Source organism: Meleagris gallopavo, chromosome 8 (genome assembly GCF_905368555.1).
Source record: "Meleagris gallopavo chromosome 8, MGAL_WU_HG_1.1, whole genome shotgun sequence".
NCBI classification, from domain to species: domain Eukaryota; kingdom Metazoa; phylum Chordata; class Aves; order Galliformes; family Phasianidae; genus Meleagris; species Meleagris gallopavo.
The window spans coordinates 14,927,352-14,949,183 of record NC_139411.1 but is presented as its reverse complement, the minus strand read 5'-3'; the positions used below and the strand labels follow the sequence as shown (position 1 = coordinate 14,949,183).

The window sequence follows — 21,832 nt, the reverse complement described above, 5'->3', positions numbered from 1 at the left end:
GCCCACCAGCAGGCTGCGCATGCATGCTGCTGGCCTGCCTCTGCTTCCCCACCTCTGCTGGTGACTCACAGGGACTCCTGCTTTGACCTTCCTGGGATATTTGCAAGCCACAGAGACAGGAGGTATTTTACTTCTCAGCTTTCAGTGCTTGAGACTTTGCATTTCAAAAGCACTGCTAAGGTCTCCATCAATGAAAAGGAAGCATTCAGTATACAATCAGCTAACTTAACTGCCATACACTCATTCCACGCAATTTTTCCTTCGGTGCCTTATCCTACCTTTTCTGAGGGCTCAATATCAGGTTTATTGACCAATTTCACAAAGTTCTAGATTCCTGCACAAGACCAAGACAAAGCTTTGTGGAAGGGAATACATGCACAGTCCTGAAGACCTGCGGACCCATACAGAAGGGGCATCAGCAGCCTCATTTTGTCTTTCTCATCTCACTGAAACCCAAGTCCACCCAATACCACCCTGAGCTCTGGGTTAAAACATGTGAGCTACACAAGAGAAGCCTTTCCAACTTCCTCTTTGCAACTCTCTTTGCTAGAGAATCACCAATGTCTGAATGCAATGTCCACTGTCTGCTTTCGTAACTGATCACTTCCATGACATATTTATGCTTTTATGATTTCTTTTAACTATCCTTGTAAATGTATGAATTGGACTTCACAGAAAACTCCACTGAGGATTACAGAAATTAGACTTATGTTCTGAGCAACACGAACTATTTCCTCTATTTCTGTAGCCACAGCAACATTAATAATACTACACTCAAAGAATTCCAAGTTTTGCATCCCTACCATCTTAAAAATGGCTGATGTCAGTTGTTAATCATGTGAAGAGCAGGATTTTCCACCATCTATACAGAAACGAGATCATGTTCTACAAATTCATCTAATAATTATCCAGTAACAATAACAGTTAACATCACCCTCAGATGGCCTTAGGTTCAACAAGTTTAATGTCTGCCTTCTCCCTTGGTGAGTGGACAACAGAGAAGCAGATTGTCCTGCTACATGAGAGCTCTCGTGTTGCTACATGAGAGCAAATGAGCAGATCTGTGTGTCCATTGCTGGATGCAGCTTCATAGTGTCTGGAAATCTCTGCTATCACTAAAGGGTTACTATGCTGGTGTACAATAGTGGGGAAACATCTTGAACATTCATTTGAATATGGCCATTGCCATGGAATGTCCAGGGTCTATTTTAAGATACACGCTGTTTGTTTAAACAGGATTGCTGGCTGTTACGTAAAGGATGAAGACAGATTCCCCCTATATCCCAGATATCTCCTTCAACTTAAAATACTGTATGAGATTATCCATATCCCATTCCGAATGGTACCGATTACCAGATGCATGAATACTGGCTACTAATGCTATGTCCTGGGGTGGGGTCTCCCTCTTTTTTTTAAATAGGTCTCTGTCCAGGGGAACAATAATCCTGCCAAAAAGATGATGGGTTGACAGCCCTGATGAGCTGAAGGCTGTCTTACAGCAGTGAGAAGAATACGCACAGCAACTCCCTCATTGCTGTGGGTCACCCATAACCAAAAGGAATGAGAAATAAGCAGTGTGGTTTCTGTGGATCAGCCCATCATTGCCATGTATTGCTACTGCTAAAAGGAGTTCAATTTAGTGCCAGCTACAACAAATTTTGTTTCTCTGCTTTTTAAAATGGAGAGCAGATCACTGAGAACACTTCCAATTTAACTCTCACCACTGAAGTCACCGTAACATTTGGCCATTGCTAGCTAATTAAGTTAAACTCAAAGTTAAACTGCATTTATTTCATGCCATCAATCTTGTAACTCCTTCCTCTTGACATCTCAGTTATATTTACGGCACAGTCTTTGGGGAGATACTAAACTTTTTCCATGAAATTCTCAGTTAGGTCTGGATATAAATGGCTGTGGATCATCACAGCCTCTTTGACCACTGGGAAACAAGAAGCAGTACACATCCACATCACAGTCATCTCTGCCACAATTGGCACAAACTGGCCCCTCCTGTCAGTCTCAGGAAGTCAAGGTTTACAGTCTGTGCTTTTCCTGCCATCACCAGGCAGAAGTTCTTTCCATTTAGGACTAAGGAGGGAAGGGTGTATTTTCACTATCAGGGCAGCAGCAGAAGGACACATGAATAGATGCAGAAATGGTCAGTCTCCGAAGTATTTTGCCATTACTTTCACCAGCACTAAACTCTAAGGTAACATCTGTTAACATAAAATACTGGTAGTCATTTATTTTATTTTATTTTTGAATCCTCTTGCTTCATCTCCTTACTTTACTCAGTAACTGTTCAAACATGACCTTGACATTTTTAAGCTTCTCTGCCATAAAACAGCCAGATTAACATTTATGCATAGTTTAAAAAAATAAACACTATAACCAAAATTGCCTGAATGTTTATTTCAGGGCAGAGATGGCTCACAGGACTCTTCAAAGAACATTGGCAGCAATTTCCTACCCTGAGTAATGTAAATTAATTATCACACACATCCTGTTTAACATCAAAAGAAAATCTGGCTCCAAAGAACAATCCAAAAGAGAGGGCCGTGGTGTTTACAAACACAGCCCAAGCCAACAAATGCAGAAAAGGGTATTTGGGAACCACAGCAGAGCCTCCACCCAGTAGCTGGACTCTCCATTCTCTCCAGGGTTCAGATCTCCCTATGCGTGAGAAGGCATGCAGTGAGAAAGAGGGGCCCCGTTTCCCAGCCAGACTAACAGTAAAGCAGCGATTTATGCTCTCTCCATTAACAGCCACAAAACCTGTAGGAATAAGTGAAGTAAATCCCATCTCATAATGACAGAAATGAGGCAAAGAAGGGCAGTGCCTCTCTCATGACCCCACAGATGTGCAGCAACTGGAAGGGCAGAACCCAGCTTGTTCCTCCAGCACAAACTGACATGGGCACTTCCCCATCGATGCTGATTTGGGGTGAAGGTAACACAGTGGCACTGTTCTGAATCAAATGTGCAGCTCTCTTCAGATTTCTCCCCAAAACTACACCTTCAGCATGGAGTGCCATTTACAATTAAACACTCACTCCGTTATGCTCATGTGACACTTGAGTGCAGTGGCTACAAATTTTACTGCTTCTCCTTCTGAGTGTACTTCACTCTTTGTATCTTGTTAATAAAAGTAACATGCAAAAGTAAAAAGATGGTTCTTGACAGGTAAAAAAAATTACATCCAGGATCTGTCAGTTTGGGTTGGGATCCCCATTAAGAATCCACCACTGTTAGGCTGCAGTGACACGGACTTCCTGCTTTTGAAGGGCAGACAGCAAATACACCTGACTTTGCTGAAACACAAATATTTGCACATTAAAAAGTCCTCACAATTTTAAAGGAATTTCCATACTGCAGAGGAGGGTCATTTCCAAATTTAATGTCCTTATATTACATTCCAAACGTACAACCAAAAAATCTATCATGGCAGCAGAATGAGATTCTAGCTCATGGCTGTTTGTTTCTTGAGTACTTGCAAGTCACAGAAGTGCATGTGAATGTATGAGGCAGAACTGCCTTTCTAGCCATGAAGATATGGAGAACGTGACTCGTTCTTGAGGTGTGCACGTGTACATGCAGCCGGATGGCACATGGCCTGGGTATGTGTACGTACTGTAGTCCCTTTGCTGCTACTACAAAGAGATATTGGGAACTGCACAAGGACAGATGAAAGTCATCTTTACATATATAGATGTTAAGATTAAAAAAAAAAAAAAGTCAGAATGTGTAAAGGGTAAGGATTCAGAGACTGTGGGGAGGAACTGACAGAGTGAGCTCTCTACAGCAAGGGTAGGCTAATGGGTGCGTCAGAGGAGTAACAAAGCAATTCTTTATGCTCACAAGAAAAGGGGACAGTCTGTGAGCACACATAACACTGACCTGCTGCACTGCTGGTAACATCTGTGCCTTCTGTATATGAAACACTGACAGGCAAAGTTTTGAGATAGGACCTCTTCACAACTGACTTAGAGATGCAGCCTTCTTATAGACACCATGTACACTTTGTACACCAAAGTCATCTGTACCCATTTGTCTCTGTTTATCTGCTAACAGGGCAGACTCTGACAAAAGTTACCTGACTGCCAGAGATGAGGATTTGGCCTTCCCTGTTTCCAACACCTTCCTCCAGCCAAAGCTCTGTTAGCTACAAAGTTTATAGCCAGTACAATGGCAAGTGAGATGTGAAGTGAAAACAATCCTTACATCCCATGGCTTCTTGTTGCCAGGAGTCTAGAATCACACAACATTTTAACCAAATGCTCAGTACATGGTTTCTCTGGCCTTGGACAAATGGTTACATCAGTACAAGCATAGGGCCCTGCAACAACATGCAGAATTTGAGTTTTCAGCACAGCTTCTTTAAACGCCAGCATAGCTAACAGCCAACAACATCCTGCACAGACTGGACATGTGCTCCATCCACCCTGTCCCCACAAGTTGCTTCCAGAACTGTTTTGGGGCAGGAGTGGAGGACAAGCAGCCTTCAGGACTCACCTGAGGTTTTTAGCACTATTGGAAGCACACGTTTGGGAAGGATCCTGGGGGGACCCAGCACACTTACACAAGTCCAGCACAAGCAAGAATGAGGAAAAGCATGCGCTGCTGAGTGCTTACTCTGTGAAGATCCCTAGTCTATACAGAAAGCTTTGTAACAGCAATAGTTTGAGAAGTAGTCTTAAAAATATATACAAGCTACGTACCATTAAAACTCACTGGTGACATCTGAGTGGAAGACGGAGAAGAGAAAAGGTGTCAGTGGATACAAGAAGTATACAAGCAGCAAAGGGACTACAAGATACAAGAAGTGGACCCTTCTTAGCACTAACTCGAAATAGAGGCCACTTTGGGAGAAACAGCAATTCACTGGCAATGCAATTTACCATTTAGAAAATAAGCTTTCAAGTCCTACAGACAGCGGTGAAAATGGATCATCAGATCACAGTACACAAAATCATGTAAGATGGCCCAAACCACATTGCTTCAGCTCTGTTCCTTGTGTCAAGGAAAAAAAAACATCAGTCAAAAAGCCCCAGTACAAAGCAGTACCGCTGCTAAGGCCGTACTGCACTGACAACGCTTTGATCGCCAGCCGACACCTGAGACGCTCAGCAGCACTCAGGAGCGCGTTGCCGAGAGTCACCTAGCGGCAGCAGCAGCCCTCGCCGCGGAGCTGCGGCACGGCTTCAAAGACAGCGCCTGGGGCAAGCGCTGCGCAAGTGGCCTTACGAACGGCTCGGGCTAAGGCCGGCTACCTGCTCACATAAATCAGCCCAGGTGTACGGATCCCAGCTGCCAGGATCTCCAGACTGCCAAAGGATTGAAACCGCAACCGCAACGACTACTTTATAGTGCATGTAACTCTGGGATTTAATTAGCTAAGCACACGCTTCCACTTTAAGGGGTTATAAATTACCCGCATTGAAAAACTGCATTCCTTTCCAATAGCCTCAACTGTGTATGTGTTCTACTCTCGACATCAAAAATTCCGCATTTGTCCCCTCTGCTTGTAAAAACGCTCTTTGTGCTCACTTGCCCTTGTTAAGACCTAACCTTGGAAGCGGAGCTTGAAGCAGATGCCCCTGCCTTCTCATTTTGTCTACTGATCTGTTATTGTGCCTTCTTTTAGGTCAACAGACTCTTTAGAGATGGGCTACTTATTTGCACAGGCTGACAAGAATTTACGTACTGATGAATAACAATAACTTGAGATCACTGTTTTAAAAGTTTACAGAGACAACCTTTGCCAAGAGCTCAGCCTCCGCTAAGAATTTCTCTCTAGGATGTCTTCAAATAGCTCTCTATTACGGTGAGGTAATAACGGGAAAATAAATGTGCCTATATATGGAGATTAAAAAAAAAAAAAAAAAAAAAAGAAAGAAAAAAGACTCCAAAGAAATTCAAAACAGAAGAAAAACAACTCTTGGAACTGGACGTGGTGAGAGAAGCATTGACACAATTAATGATTTGACATAAGGTAATGGCTCCGTTGTTAATAAGTACCGGAGCTGCAAGGAACCAGATCAGATACGACAGTGAGGCAGCTCCTGTATAAGTACTTTTGAAACAACAAACTTATGGTCTGCACTTGAGAAATAAAGCTTGACATTTTAATTACACAAGCGCACACTGCCCCCAAATGGCAGCATCCCACACTCTTCCACTCTCAAGGTTTCCTTTGTTCCATCAGACTCTTCTGCCTGTACTGTTATTGTGGAGATCAAGCGATGCTCATCAGGAAAAAAATCCCATCCCATAAAGGGATGGAGTATGGCTTGAGAATAAGTGTTTACAACCAAGAAGGGCAGCAAGGATAGTCAAAGGCAAGGAGAAGAGAAGGCTTAGTAAGGTGGGACTCTTGAAACTAGAAAGAAGACAAGTGAAAGGTGATGTAACACTTACATATAAAATTACAATGGACTCAAAGAAAGAAGAGAATGTAATGGTGATAAATGCCATAAACGTATACTTCCCATTATGAAACTACTCCTAGTGTTTTCCCTTGGAATTCAGCAACTCCGATAGCTTTACACTCATTAAACGGGTACCAGGCTAACAGGTCCTAGAAGGACAGAAGAACACCCCAAGGCTCCCTAGATCCCAGCAGCCAACCCACCTGCCCAAGCCTCAGGACACAACAGTGGTGTGGACAGGGCAGAACTGAGCTGGGCCTTCCAAGGAGCTGGCTGATGTCAGGATTGCAGCAGGGCTCTGACCGCTGCCTCTGTCCTCAGCAGGGCCTGCACACAGCGGCCCAGCAGAGCTGCACAGCCCCTCAGAAACAAAGGGATACGCACCTGGCTGCCGCCTTCACAGCAGTTTTCTGCACGACCTTCTCACTTGGCTTAGAGTTATGGACACATTCTTTTCTTCTGAAGCCTGAGGAGATCTTTGAAGCCTATTCCAACCTTTTGTTCTGCCGAATACACACATGCCTACACTAAAAAAACTCCCTTTGCCATTTCCTAACAGGCTTAACATTTTCAATTCTGGTCCCAAAAGCCACTTTGCTGTAAGCAGATCTCAGTGAAACCCACAGCACAAGCGGTGCTGTGTGAAGAGTAAAGGCGAGTCCAGAAGGACGCCGGATGCGCGAGCTGGCTGTGGTACAGAGCAGCGCAGAGCCCGAGGAGTCCAACGGCACCCAAACACCGTACGACTGGAGGAAATCGGCGCGAAACCCACCTGGTACCGGACAGCAGGCCTAGGCTTGCGAGGGGCGGAACGGCAGCGCTGAGAAGAGCGGAGCGGCGGGGCCGGGCAGCGGCGGCCGCCAGGGGGAGCCCCGCCGCACTCCGCAAATGGCGCCGGGCCGGGCCGCGCCGAGCGCCGCCTGAGCGCGCGGGGACTCGTGGCAAAACCACGCGGTAAGCTATAATCACAACGAATGGACTGAGTGGCTTACGAGGCCAGGGACTTTTTTCGAGGTAAACTTTTCGCAGCGTGGAGTTGCTCTGAGGTACTGCCGCCGCACACCGCAGCATCCCGCAGCCCCGTTCCCACAGTGCCCAGCAAGTGACAGAACATCCCAACAGAACTGGGAGTCTCCTGCGAGACGCTTCATTGCAGATTCAGCTGGGAGAGAGGAACTGATCAAAGAGCAAACATAACGTTCAGCGTGAGACCTGGCACATGTCTGTGGCAGTATCCAGTCCAGATGTAACAGAGCTCATGGTTCTTGAAAAGTTCTTTTCACATGAAGGAGCTATTTGTGAACTAAGGCACGTTGCAGGAGTTATTATCAGTAAAACAGAACCAACATCATCCGGCAATTTAGATTTGTAAACACGGGTCTGCAACTGTTAGATATTTAGTTGCTGGCTTTGCCGCAGCCTCAGATGCTTCTTGCTTCTATTGCAAGAAGTCGACAGCAGTTCTCTCCTATAAATCGTATACAGAGCTATGATTGACAAGTGCTTTATAAAGAATGAAGACTTGTTAACAGTTCATGAAGTTATGCCAACTAACATCCCCTGCAAACTTGTTCTGATCATGCTGTGGGTGTATTCATTTAGGCAATAAATATCAGTGTGTGGGATTAACCTGACAAACCTGTAGCCAGTGAGAAATGAATACTATGTAGGGTGTGCATCATTCTGTGCAATCCATACTTAATACCTGATTCTACTAGAGTAGAAACCCCAGTTTGCTCAGGTGCCTCCACTTTTCTAACTTCCACACTCCAAAAATCGTGGCTCCCCTAGGTGGCTTGCAAAGGACAAATAAAAAATAAAAAAAAAGTGAGAAAATAACTTTCTGTGTGCATCCTCGTTGCAAACAGAAGGAGGGGCTGTTGTTTGCTGTTTAGAGTCTCCAGGGCAGTTTGCCACGGCCAAGAGAAATATTTGCAACAGCTGTGATGTGTTATGTGCTGTTGACTTTAATTGCTTTTCAAAATGTGAAGACAACTGTGATATTTGAAAGAGACGGGTGAGCTGCACTAATAAGCTCTGCTTTGAAGCAGATCTAGCTCACGCTGGGCCACACAGGGTTCTCTACAAAACTTTGCCAGTTCCTTGGGAAGCCAGGAGGGAGAGGATGGATCTCAGACATGCCAAATAAGTAAGCCAGATTAACAGTTTATTTGGAGAAGTATCAATAAAGGCCTATGCCCTTTCTTATAAGACCCTACAATAAAAGTAGCTAGTGTTAACTGCAGAGTTACAGAACTACTGCATTTTGTTTTGAGCAAAAGCAACACTGAACATCAGTTTTAGCAGAAGTGATATGGTCCAAGTGAGAGCTACCTTGGGAATTAGTGGTTTACTACTTGCTGCAGGGATGGGGAGCCAGCAACGCATCTGTGTATGTAGAAGACTCAATAGGGTTCCTCAGACCCTTGAGAATGCTCTATTCTCAGGCTAATGTCTAACCTTACGCTTTTCCCTAAAGGTTTTAGATCCTGGTTCCAGCTGGTGCTGTGTGAAGCCAATTCATTACTTCCATCTACTGGGAAATCTACTGGGATTTTGACTCACCTATATGTGGGTTGAAGGTGCAGTGAGAGTGCTGATTACAGCTGGGTGGTCTTGAGTGATGGGAAGTGGCGCAATTCACTTCATCCATCCCCTGTAGTCCAAGTGCGTAGGCTTCACTGCATCCTGGGACTTGCATAGATTCGCATCCCCAAATATGGGGATTTCTTACTAAAAAGAGATGAGACAAATAAGAATGACTTGTCAGAAGGTCAGGACACGTTGCCTCCACAAAGCTGTACTCTTCAGACCCCATGGAAAGCATTTTTATTTATTTATTTTTTTCCCAGCTGTGAGCTAACCTAGCAATAAAATCAGACAAGACGTCAGCAAAGGCAACTAGTGCAAACTGGCAGATTCAAACAGAATAGCTGGAGCGAAACTACTGCTGTCATCCTGTCAGTTAGAGCAGATGTAAATAGGATTTTCAATCGCAGATCCCAGTTTCTACTTTTCCATCTAGGTGTGATTTCCTTGTATGCAAGATGCTTAGCTCTAAGCACCTGAAGTTATGTATTTACTGATAAGTATGAGTAGGCCACTAGTATGGACTGGTTTTTAGAAGTGCTTGAGTTGTCACTAATTTCCAAGCAGACTGTGGATCAGTATCTCTGGGAGAAAATATTTAAAAATCATTCTGCTTTCACACGCCAAATATGTATTCCTAGACGACTGCCTCACTCACAAGAGCTGGCTCACTTCTTGTTTGACCTCTCAGAGACCTGTTTTCCTCCTCTGAATTACGTAAATAATGATATCTTTCCCCGTAATTTGGCAGAATAATAATATGCAAATACTATATACAATTAATTGCTGTCATCCTCACAATTCAGGAGTAGGCAAATCTTAATTTCTAAAGATTTTGGTTTTTAAACTGCTTTAAGGAGAGATTGATTTGACTGGAAAAAAAACAAAACAACTCAAACGCTTGCAGGTACACACCTTGCAGTAATTACAGCCAAAGCCATAGTCTTACTAACATGAACGTTATCTGATAATAAAGAGGCATTTTGGGTTCCTTTGCATAAACAACTACACACAGCTCTGAGCAAACAGAGACAAGTCCATGCCGGCACACTCCACCGCCCAGTCCCAGCTGCCTGTGAAGCAAGGGTCTGCTGGCAAGCTTTGCCTGCCAGCGCCCTGAGCACCCTCCTGCCCCAGGGTGTGGCTGCCTGTGTGCAAGGCCTGAGCTGATGCAGCCCAGCAGGAACCTGCTTCAGACTGCTGGGAGAAATAGCTGAGGAGCAGTGGCCTGCCTGCTTTTGCCCTAAAGTCTTGGTCCTTGCCCAAGCTGTTACAGTATCACAAAAAGTCCCAAGTTAGAAGAACAGGGAGCATGGAGTCCAACTCCTGGCCCCAAACAAAACTACCCAAAAGTCGAACCCTATGTCTAAGAGCACTGTCTAAATATGCCTTGAACTCCAGCACTCAGGCTGTGCTTGCTGCCCTGTGCAGCCTGTTCCATGCCCACCGCCCTCTGGTGCAGAACCGTTCCCTCACCCCCAGCTGCCCTCCCCTGACGCAGCTCCATGCCGTTCCCTCGGGCCCTGTCGCTGCCACACAGAGCAGAGCTCAGCGCTGCCCTCCGCTCCCTGTGAGGAGCCGCAGCCGCCATGAGGGCTCCCCTCAGCTCCTTGCTCTGGGCTGAGCAAACACAGGGACCTCAGCCGCTCCTCACACACCTCGCTCTCCGGACACTTCGCCATCTTCGTAGCCATGCTTTGGGTGCTCTCTAACAGCTTTCTGCCTTCTCACGCAGTGGCACAGACCCTCACGCAGTGCTGGAGCTGAGGCCGCACAGCACGGCAGGACACCCCCTCCCCTCGCCCGGTGGCAGTGCTGGGCCTGGTGCACCCCGAGGTGCGGGGCCCTATGGCTGCCAGGGCACGCTGCTGGCTCACATTCAACTTGCTGTCAGTGATGGCAGAAGTATGGAAGCCAGAGTCCATGTCGGCAACAAGTCTGGGAACAAACTCAGACCTGCGGAGTTCCAGTTCCTCACTGCCTGATTTTTATCCTTCCAAGGAAAAATGAAGGCAGAAACAATGCAGTTCACGTCTAATGGATTTGTAAGGGTTTGTCAAAGGAAGAAGAGCAAGAAGCGAAAGGAGCAGCATTACCATTGCTGTACTGATACATCATCCTATCTCACACTGGGAAGCATAAAACCTTACATTACTACCATACTAGCACCCAACCAAGTGTTCTTGTAAGCTCCATCCTCAGCACAAGTGCAAACTAAATAAATCAGACAAGTTATCATGTTCAAAGGGATAATGATCTAAGAGGATCTTCATTTTAGCAAGTAGATAAACTTAGAAAGAGCTTGGGTAAAAATTGAGTAATCCAAAATCAAAACTTGACAATATGAATGGTGTAACCCTAAGCAAAATGTATGTTATTTCAGCCCCATGAGTAACTGTAATAAACTGAAATATTTTCAGCTGATACACAACAATTTCTTAGATTTTTCATATCATTAGTTTTACTCTGATTTACTCATTCTCCAGATTTACACTTTTCTAACACTCTTTGGTCTTTGTGAGAAAAACATTTTATTTCCACCGTCGTCTTCTATCTAGCCATAGTTGAATGATGTGACCACTTAAATATGGATTACACTGCATGGGGTTATTTCCACTATGTCTTCAGCTGGTGCCTGATAGCACTGTTTTTCTTACTACAAAATATTTTGGTTTCTTTGAAGAAGTTCAGTGACAGAGATGAAAACAAAGATTAAATTATCCAAACACAGATGCTCAAAGGAGGCATAGGGGAAGTTCAATGTAAGGATCCTTGTAAATAAAGTAATGCTTTAATTTGCTGGTGAACAAATTTTATCAACTTAAAGGGGCAGTATGCACCTCAGATTTTGTCCATGGCTACTAAAGAAAGCCATTTCATAAAGTCCTATTTCTAAAAATGGTAAATTTCCACTCTTCAAACAGTGATGTGCTTTTTATTTCATCATTTGGATGAAATGTGATTGTCGAAGAATGCTTTTCCCTTCCAGCCCAAACACACTTACAACCAGCTGAAACAGCCTGTAGAAGCTGTTCCAGGGGTTCTCCTAAATGACGCTTCCTGCATAAATAGCATCTACTGTGCAAACGTCAATGAACCAGGTACATTTTTTCCATCCAGTCATCTTTGTGTCCTAAAATGCTTCTTCAAATCTCTTCAAACAGCAATTTACCATCTACTCCTTCAGTGGCCGACACTACGGAATCTCATCTATGCATACTCTCCTTTACTATTTTTATTTCCTAAGATCCTCTGGTCTTATCTTTGCATATATTTTTATCTTTTTTTTTCCTGAGAAAGCTGTTGTCATCCATACAGCATAGGCAGATTTACCAGCTGTGTTTAATGGAAGAAAGTCTCCTTGCAGCCATTAGATATATGTTGGGCCTCCGGCTTCCTCTCCTGCAGAAGAGTCTGTGGATAGCATAGCACACGAACAGAATTCAGCTGGGGAAGGGACTTTCAGCTCAACAGACTGACACTTGTTGAACCTGAGGAAAATGGGAAGTTGTTGCTAACATTTCTGACTATTAACTGAATTTGCATTTGCCTGCATTAAGAGGTCCAATTAAAAGATAGTTATTCAGCGAGTTAATGTGAATAAATTCGGTGGTCACTGAAAACAATGTTTCTGCAAAAGACTGCAAGTATCTTAAGGATAGGCAAACATTAAATTACTTGACGGGGCATTTTAAATAATCCAACAGTAGCAAAGGTGCCAGCAGTCGGCACTTGAGTTAAGGCAGAGATGGCAGTATAATTTAGCTTTAAAACTCATGAATCAAGTGTCTTGTCAGGGCATAAAACTGGCTTCTATAGTAAAGTAGTTTGTGTGTGTTATCATGGTTAGAGAAGAGATGGGAAACTGTACTGGTCACCTTTCTGTTACCAGCCAGGTCAAAAAGCAGGATGCTGAACTGGATGGATTAAATACTAGCACCTATAATTATGTTCCTGAAGGTATGTGGAATATATAGTTGCCTTAACAGATTCTCTATGAGGCCAGACCTTTCATTATCTGGTAAACTTAAGTAGCTGTGACATATATAACTAGTTATCTGTGAATTTCCCAGTTGACTGAAAGCAGGTTTTTTTTTATTAGCTCCTTAGTGTTCCCTTGTCTTAACCTGAAGGAAAGGGAAAGCCCAATGACACATAAGAGAGCATGAAAATAGGCACCACAGAAAGCACAGCATTGCTTAATGAATTGGAAAAGAAATGAGAATACTCTGTCTTACAGCTTTTTGCAAGGTCCTTCCTGCAGCACTACTTAGAGATGTGCACTTGCCTTGCTTTTCCAGTTATCAGGCAAAAAATAACCAAGGAGTAAATTCAAACAGGAAAATGATGACAGTAATTTTAATGCTCACTTTTTGTATCTGAATAGGATCTGTGTCCCCCTGCTTTGTCTAACTGTAAGTTATATTCTCACTTATAGATTCTGCAAACCAGATTTAAGATGACTGCATACGTTCACACTTAAAGTTGCAGCAGCTTCCTTAAACAGATTCAGCATTCAGCTGAACTAGCTATATCTCCCTGCTTACTCATCTTCTCCAATACAGATATCCTATGATGAAATAAAACACCATAAATGTAAAATGATGGAATACAGTAAATATGTTCTTTGTTTATCCACTTCTGAAGGCACCTTCTGCATTAGGAAAAGAAAAAAAGAATTGACAAATACCCACATATTTTGTAATATATTCTAAAATATTAGTGACTCACTAACTTTAAGGATATGAGCCACAGGTAGCAGATCAAATAGCACGGTTGCTGGTTTTCCTTGTCAAAGGCAGATATGGTAAGAAAAATAACTGACACTATGGTGGCTTCTGAATGCAGCCCGTGTTTTAGCAGCCTGTAGCCTTTTACTTGTTCTAAAGGAAGATTCTAATGCTATCCACAAATACAAGGGCTGAGAGCAGGTGTAAGGATAAATTAGTTAAGTAAATATAATAGTAAGTAGCTGATCAGTTGAGCACAGAGATTGTGGTTTCTCTAGTCACTTACTCAAGCCACTGTTGGTAATGAAACTGGAATGCAATATCACATAGCAAGTGAATCAGTGCACACACATTCACCTTCACACTGACAGCACAAAGGTGCTAGCCTGCAGCCAGAGTTTCTTGGTCTCTGCAGAAGAAAAGGAATCATCCACTGGTTTTCTGATTAGAGATAATCTTCCTCTGTAACATTCAGGCCCAAATCTCAAATTCAGACATAAAGCACAAAGTGTTGATGTGCCCGAGACCCGTTTTCTCAATTCCATTAACAACAGCTTTCAGGAATAGATTTGGATGAAATTACCTGCACCACCAATTTTCTTTCCAGCAGAGTGGGAATGAGAGCAGACCCAGTCTTCTGGTTGGTTTCTATTCAAAAAACAAATATAGCTAGCATGTTACCAAGTGTTCAGTAAATTATCATCTAGTGCCATCTCTACATTCATGAAGCCTTCCTGAAGATGTACTTGAAATATGCCCATCTTCCCATCTGCAGCAATTAGCTCCTGGAGGGTTAAATACTATTTAGGAGAGGAAGGAGATAAGTCATCCTATAAAGGAAGCCTTTAATCAGCAATAAAGAAAGAAAGATCATCCTGTTGAAAACAGTGTGAAAGGAAACATGGAACCATTTCCTCCAAAAACCACACACTCACCCTGCTATTCATTCCCAGGGCAAGCACCTAAGCTGCTAGGAGGATAGTATCAGTCATGTTATAAAGTGAGATCAGTTCCTATTCTTTCCTAGTGAAATTGTGCTAAAACTTGCTAGGATCCAAACTGAAGATAAAGGAAGATATTTAAAAAGCCTTGAAGGAATTTCCAAAGATGCACTTGCATGCTGGTGGTTTTTTTTTTCCCCCAGCTCGTGCCATATGTACTTATGCAACAGACAGCAGAAACATATTCAAGCAAGATACGGCCAGTTCCACCTGTTGTCTTTGTGAGCAGTTCTCAGGGAACTGAGCAGGAAACATACTGAGAACTGGCTGGAGGAAAGGCCTTCTTACTGTTTAATGAGAATGCTGCCCACCCTGAACATTTTGTTTAAGAGCCCCATGGCTGCAGAGGTTAGAAAGCCTCAGGAAGGGAAGGACACCTAGTAACTTAGGGTTTGCCAAATTCACCTCCTGAATGTTGCTGGCTGCCAAGAAAACTCATTTTGACTCACATGCATTTTGACTCACATGCAGTTGTATGTATTGTTCTGTGAAAGGATATGAATGCGTGGCCCTTAAAATCAGCTAAAAATTTCCAGCCGTTATAGTAGATTTCTATCTGGCCTGAAGAATCGTTCCTGTTTGCAGAGGACACCTCCTTCAGCTCTCTGAAAGCCACTTGACCAAAAAAGCTCAGGCGGTGGCCCGGCCTGCCTGGGAAAAATGCAGCAGAAGCACGGGAACGGAGGTGACCTGATAATGTGTCAGCAAGGAGTGGCAAGCCTGAAAAAGACAGTACAGAGCCCAAATGGAATACAGGCATATAATCAAAGGCCAGCTTGATACATCAGTTCTTCCTTGCAGAGCTTTTTTTAATTCTGTGCAGCAGGAGCCCGGAGGAAACACCGCTTTACTTCCTGCTGCTACTGCTCTACAACTGACAACGCTGTTGAAAAAGATCATTCAGTTACTTCTGAAAATGTGACCCCTTACTTGCTCCCTTAATTGCTAACTTCTGAATTGTTTCAGAAAACCTCCACAGGTGTTGTCAAAAGGATTTACCAAAGGAACAAAAACAAGCCTTAGAAATGGAGATGCTCAGGCTCTCTTCTCTTAAAAACACCTTTGGCTCTGTACACCTAAAACATCCTGAGTCTTAGACAGCTGCATGCTCTTAACAGTCATTAATCAACCTACACAGCACACCTAGGTGATAACTAAGCTTTATTTACTTGTATACCTGCTAAATGGATATGAGCAATAAGAAATCAAAAATTTCTGGTTTACCTAAAGCAACAATCAAAATGGTGGCAAATAGTTGGGATTTAGTTGATAATATTTTCCTTTTTTGCTACAAGTGACTCTCGTAGGTTAACCAGCAGAACTTTTCAACTCTGTCTCCAAAACCAAATCCTTTCATTCCATATGCACAGGAACTTCCCACTCTGCACTGGGAAATCACAGGTTTCCTGTCATTAAAAAAATCAAACTGCTAGTTTTAAAAAAACTGTCTACTTGTCACAAATTTCTGTCTCCATTAGTTTCATGCTTTAAATAAAATTTTAAAAATCACATCCAGCTGGGATATGTTTCTTTCATTTGATAACTTGTCACTTCCCCTGGAGTTCACATTCCAGCTCTTGACATCTGCCTACAGAAGGACTCAGGAATGCTGACTGTATTTAAAAGGGAGAAGAGAGAAATGGCCAAGACTGTATTCGTAGGAGATAGGATCACAGCCCGGAGCCCGAGCTATTATAAAGCAGAGGTCAAAGAGGTGGCAGATCTGCATCCTCTCACAAGCCAGATCAGAAAAAAAAGACTTAAAGCCCTTCTCTCTTACCAACGTGGGTAGGAGGAAAAGGACTGCTCACATCTGAAGCCCAGAAGTATTACTGCTCTTTAGAAGTGACAGCTTTCAGACTATTTTTTTTTGCTGAGAATTTGCAGCTTGTTTTAATGTCCCCACAGACTATTTGGCAGCAGCACAAAGGTTTCTTCAAACGGCTGTGGGATATTACTGTGCACTTCATACTGCTAGCAGTGCTGTAATTCCCTAACCGCTGTGTAATTAAGGGCTTTTTTGAGGTCCAGTGACACTTCTATGTATTTGAAGTGGTGCACCTCGTTTCTTAGATCTGACTGACACAAACCAAGAAAAAAAAGTGTAATTTGTATCCAAACCTTGGTCTGCGAAGACAGATTCTTTTACGGTGCTTCATACTTTTTGAGGCTGTAGTCCATCCTTAACTTCTTCCACTTGCCCGTCCCTTAGGACACAGCAATTCTCTAAATTTGCTTTTAGTCACTATCAGAGCCCCAGCATTCAGTCTCGAGACTTGGCACTCTCATGAACAGAGCAGCTAAACATTGAGCCTTTTGTTCTCATCTCCCAGTGAAAAGAGAATGAAATTCCTGAGTGGATGATGTGATCTTACTCGATCATCATTTATAATTTCTTCCTTTGTTTCCTGCCATGGATTTCCCTGGGAAAGAAACAAAGAAGCTTTCCCTGCTTGCTGTGTGATTTCCCTGCTCTTCTGCTGACAAGCCAAATTTTCGATGCTGACTGGTGATAACATTACACTCTATGGAAAAGGCAAAGGGGAAATGATCTGTCAGCTATCAAATAATAAAAATTGCAATGGCCACATTTCACTGCTGATGACTACTTTGTACTTCTACCTGTACAGAGCCATTTTCACTCTCAAAAATCATGCAGACATTGTAAAATACGTACAGGAATTAAAAGCTGACTCTATCAACTTCTGTTATGTGGGTGCTTCATGAAAATACAAACTAAATGACAGGATGACACATACAGATGTCTGCAGAATTAAGCACAATTCTGCTGTAAGTAGTGACTGCATTTAGTGAGTGCACTGTCTGCATTGTCTGCAAGATGGGAACTCTTTCCTGTAAAACAGGTGTCAAAAGAACTGTTAAAAATTTTAAACAACTTGAGTGCCAAACACAAACTTCAGATGCCCCACTTTTTGTTGAAGTATCACTGTGTTCTTCCTTCCCTGCAATGTAAAGACGTGAAAAACACTTGAAAAGTTTTCAGCCCTTTGCAGTTTTCCTGTTTTCCAGTTTTCGCTATCTGTTCCCTTCACATATAGGTGTTTTCTAAAATACATTTTTATATATGCAGACAGAAAGATGAAATATCTAAGTGGATTTTATATGGGTCTTCCCCAAATCTCCACATAGATTAAAAAAAAAAAAAAAAAAAGAAGAAAAAAAAAAGGAAAAACATGTAGTCAGATACTATCATATAAAGTAGAACTCACGGTATAAAAGCAATATTCTGAACGAGTATGGGCATTACAACTCGCTGGTAGAGTAGAAACTACAGATTGATTTTACTACAGTGACTAAAACCCCTTAAGGCCTGATGTAATTTAACCTGTTTTTCTTAAGGAAGTATACTCAATGTAGGTTTCGGCAACATGATTTGTTTTTCACACATCATGAATTCAGCAGCCAAAGATCCTGCCTTTTCTCATACATGGAAAATCATACAGTTTATTTCCTATGTGAGATTTTCCCTTCAATAGAACAAACAAGACAAAGAAACAGAACAAAAACAAACAAACAAACAAAAAGCAACAGAGCAAAACCCAATTTAATCTTAGTTGAAAACATGATGCTTGGTAGAATAATCATTCTTACGGGAATTGGAACGAAACAGCAACTTTGATATTTTGGGGTGGGTGGGATTTTCCATATCCATTGTATTTGCAATTTTGAGGGATTTTCATAATTATAAATGCCCACACTGACCAGGATTACTTAACAAACCATGCCACTTATTACTCCTTGTCTGTCTGACCTATAAAGGAGGTAGGGTAAGAAAGGCACAGGGCTGAGACTCATGGCATTCCCAAAAAATATGTTTCTCTCATGAGTGCCCTGCAAGACATCAGGTAAGCCACCATTGACACTGCAAAATCTAATTCTAGATCGGGCTTGTGCTTCACCTCTCTGTCCATGGAAATAAGATTTTTTGGAACAGAAATCCTTCAGGGCAGGGATGATGAGTTAGCAAGTACATGTAAATTCTCTGCTGGTTGACACTTGATTTCAGCACTGACTTTTAGTCAAAATATTGAAGGTAATGCAAGAGATGATAAACTCAGTTGTAGCTTCCCTGTGAAGTAGGACGTGGGTGATATCAGTGATCATTAGCTAACACTCTTGGGTGTTGGATAGCTACTGCATTGTCTGCAAAGCATTAAGCTAAATCTAGTGATGGTAGTTTCATATACCCACAGGAAAAAAAAAAAAAGAGAAAATATTTCAGATAGCTGAGAGTACAGCAGGTGTTTCAGGCTTCTGATCAAGACCATCTCAAGTGAGACAAGTTATGCAGTTGTTAACACAACTCTTAAAGATCTGTCCTACAGAACAGAATAGCAGAAGCAAGAGCTGAAATTTTGCTTCTCTATGAATAAGGACACTTGAGATTGCTTTAGTACAGAAGAAGATGCTAAGCACTACAAACAATAAGCATGCTGGCTTTATATTGTTTATTTTTTCCTTCTATGACTCCTGTCCTCTGTAGACATAAGTAATTATTTCTCTTGGTCTTAGTAAATTATACTTACTTTTTCTTTACTTCCTTCTTGGGTCCTAGTACTATAAAAAAAATCACATTTCCTTCCCTACCTCAGTGGTGGCTAGAACTATAGGTGACTGAAGACTCATGGGTTGTACCCAGAGAAGACTGGCAAACTGTCATTCAAATACATCTGGAGAGGTCCACAAGAGTCTAATAAATGGCTACTCCTGATAAGGGCTGTCCTAAAATATATATTTGTCATACAGAAGTATTTCATTTTATCATCTTTAATGTAATATTCCTTCTTTTAACACCAGAATGAGCAGCTAGAGTGAATCTGGTGTAAGACAATGTACATAAAATCCATTGGTGTTCCACTTAAAAATAAAACTGTTATATTTCCTTTCAGCATTTAAAAGGCAGCTATAAGAAAGAAGTGAACAGACTCTTTAGCAGGATCTGCTGTGATAGGACAGGGGGAAAATATTTTTAAACTATAAGAGGGGATATTTAGGCTGGATATAAGAAAAAAGTTTTTTTGCTGTAAGGGTGGTGAAGCACTGGAACAGGTTGCCCAGAGAGGTGGTGGATATCTTGTTCTTGGAGGCATACAAGGATGGATAGGACTCTAAGCAACCTGATCGAACTGTAGGTGTCCCTATTATTGTGGAGGAGTTGGACTAGATGATCTTTAAAAGTCCCTTCAAACAGAAACAGTTCTATGAATCTATGACATTATTTTTAAGTCCATGTAGGTATTTAAAATCTTCAAATTCTCTGCCATCCGCCTTCAAAACAGATAAGGCATATCCTCTTATGTACAAGGAATCAAGAATTACTAAGCAGATAATGATCTAAACATGAATGTGCCTGTATTAGCAAAACCAATTTCTACAGGGAGATGGACATTCTGTGGGTGCTGCCTTTGAATATTCTAACTTTCATGCAGTCACTAGTATGGGAGCCTCCCCACCCTCTGGTAAACACACTGAAAACAGGTGTTATGTGATACCCAGATACTTGGGTTGTTTTTGTTGTTGTTTTGGTTTGGGTTGTTTTTTTTTTTCTTCTTTTTGTTGTTATGTCTTTGGTTTTTTTTCTAGTGCAAGATATCTCCTCTAGTTCAAGTCTGAACTGAAAGATGATAAAATCCTGAGTCTTTTCAGATTTAGGAGATGAGTAGGCAATGTCTTTCACTACAGAAGATTCTTTTTGTAATTTGTTTATGCAGTTCAGTGATCAGGCACTAGAAATATCAGGCACAAATTAATTATTAGTCACTTCTGGTGACAGCCTTACCTGCAAGCCATGATAGTCATGCTTTTTCTGGGACCATTGACAGAACAAGCTTTGTTACATGAGTCTTCACTGATGATGAGGTATCATACCTCTATCCATTCTGTTGCTGCGCATTTCTGTTTTTCCCCTAAGCTTTGAAAGAATTAATGAGAAGATAAAGTGCTTTGCTATAGCCAAGTGTGTGTAAACCCCGCCCAAATTTCCTAAATAGGAAAAAGTAGTAAAGAAAACAGTAGGTCAAAGGAAGCATCAGAATCTCAATTAGATAGATGAGAATTGAGCTGAAAAGAGATTGAAAGAGCATGAAAGAGGTGCACGTGCACAGTGAGATTTTTAGAGGTAGCTGGACTAAATTCTTGAACTTGAGAGAAGGCTACCTGTGGGTAGCATCAAGTTCCAAAACACAATTCTTCTATGTTCACAACTGGAGGCTGGACCTGAGGCAGGTTAAAATCAGAAAAGACCTCTTTTGTCTGTGACTAACAGGAGCTTAATACAGTAGCTATCTTCAGCAGTATCTCTGTGCTGTTGAAACTGATTTATTTCACACAGCAAATATTTTGGCTGGCTAATTCCCTTTAGATGCATTAAACCATAGCCCTTGCAAGGCACTATCGGTCCCTTCCTGGAGGACACCCATCTTTTCTCCTCAGCTCTCTGAGCTACCATTGTACTGTCACAAAGCATTTGACTCCATGTGTGTTACAGCACTGTTGCTAGGAGCTGGTTATTCAAATCATTATCCAGTCCAAAAGGAGAACAGCAGAATTTTATTTTCTGGCCACTTTGATGTATGTTGAGTCCAAGTTACGATCATCCTAGATACATAATGGAAAGCCCTAAGTACTCTGGAATCCCTTGAATCTCTTCAGTTTTCAACAACTTGTCTTCACTGTTGTTTTAGTTCTTGCATCTTCTTATCATTCTCCTCTCCACCCTAGTCTCCTACAAATACTGAGTATTTGCTCCAGTCACAGATCTGCATCTGTGAGTGAGCCTAACTGCCTTTGGAGCTTGCAAGAAGTCAGTGGAGCATCTGTCTGCCTTCCCCTGGCAGTCTCTGCTATATCTGTATCACACCATTAGTTCTGTTTCCCAGATTGGCACAGATTGCTTTATATTTAGCTACAACACACCTCATGATGTTTCAGAATGTCCTCAGGTAAACTTACTAAGTCCCCTGTCAAACCCATGAGTCATACAAGACAGCTTCTGCTATTTCAAATACCAAAAAGAAGCATGATAATACACATTTAATATTCATATATTAGATGAGACATCCAC

At 42.2% G+C, this 21,832-nt stretch overlaps 1 protein-coding gene across 14 annotated transcripts in view; it reads right to left on the bottom strand.

Annotated features, from left to right (window-relative positions):
* Positions 1 to 7,514, bottom strand: part of CAMK2G (calcium/calmodulin dependent protein kinase II gamma) — a 123,559-nt gene extending 116,045 nt beyond the window's left edge. For all 14 annotated transcript variants that reach the window (XM_085229874.1, XM_085229876.1, XM_019617944.3 and 11 more), the window contains exon 1: positions 7,201 to 7,514. In XM_085229874.1, the coding sequence (XP_085086000.1) occupies positions 7,201 to 7,499 (299 nt within the window). In that variant the 5' untranslated portion in view covers positions 7,500 to 7,514. The remainder of the gene's footprint in view (positions 1 to 7,200) is intronic.
* Between the last annotated feature and the right edge of the window lie 14,318 nt (positions 7,515 to 21,832).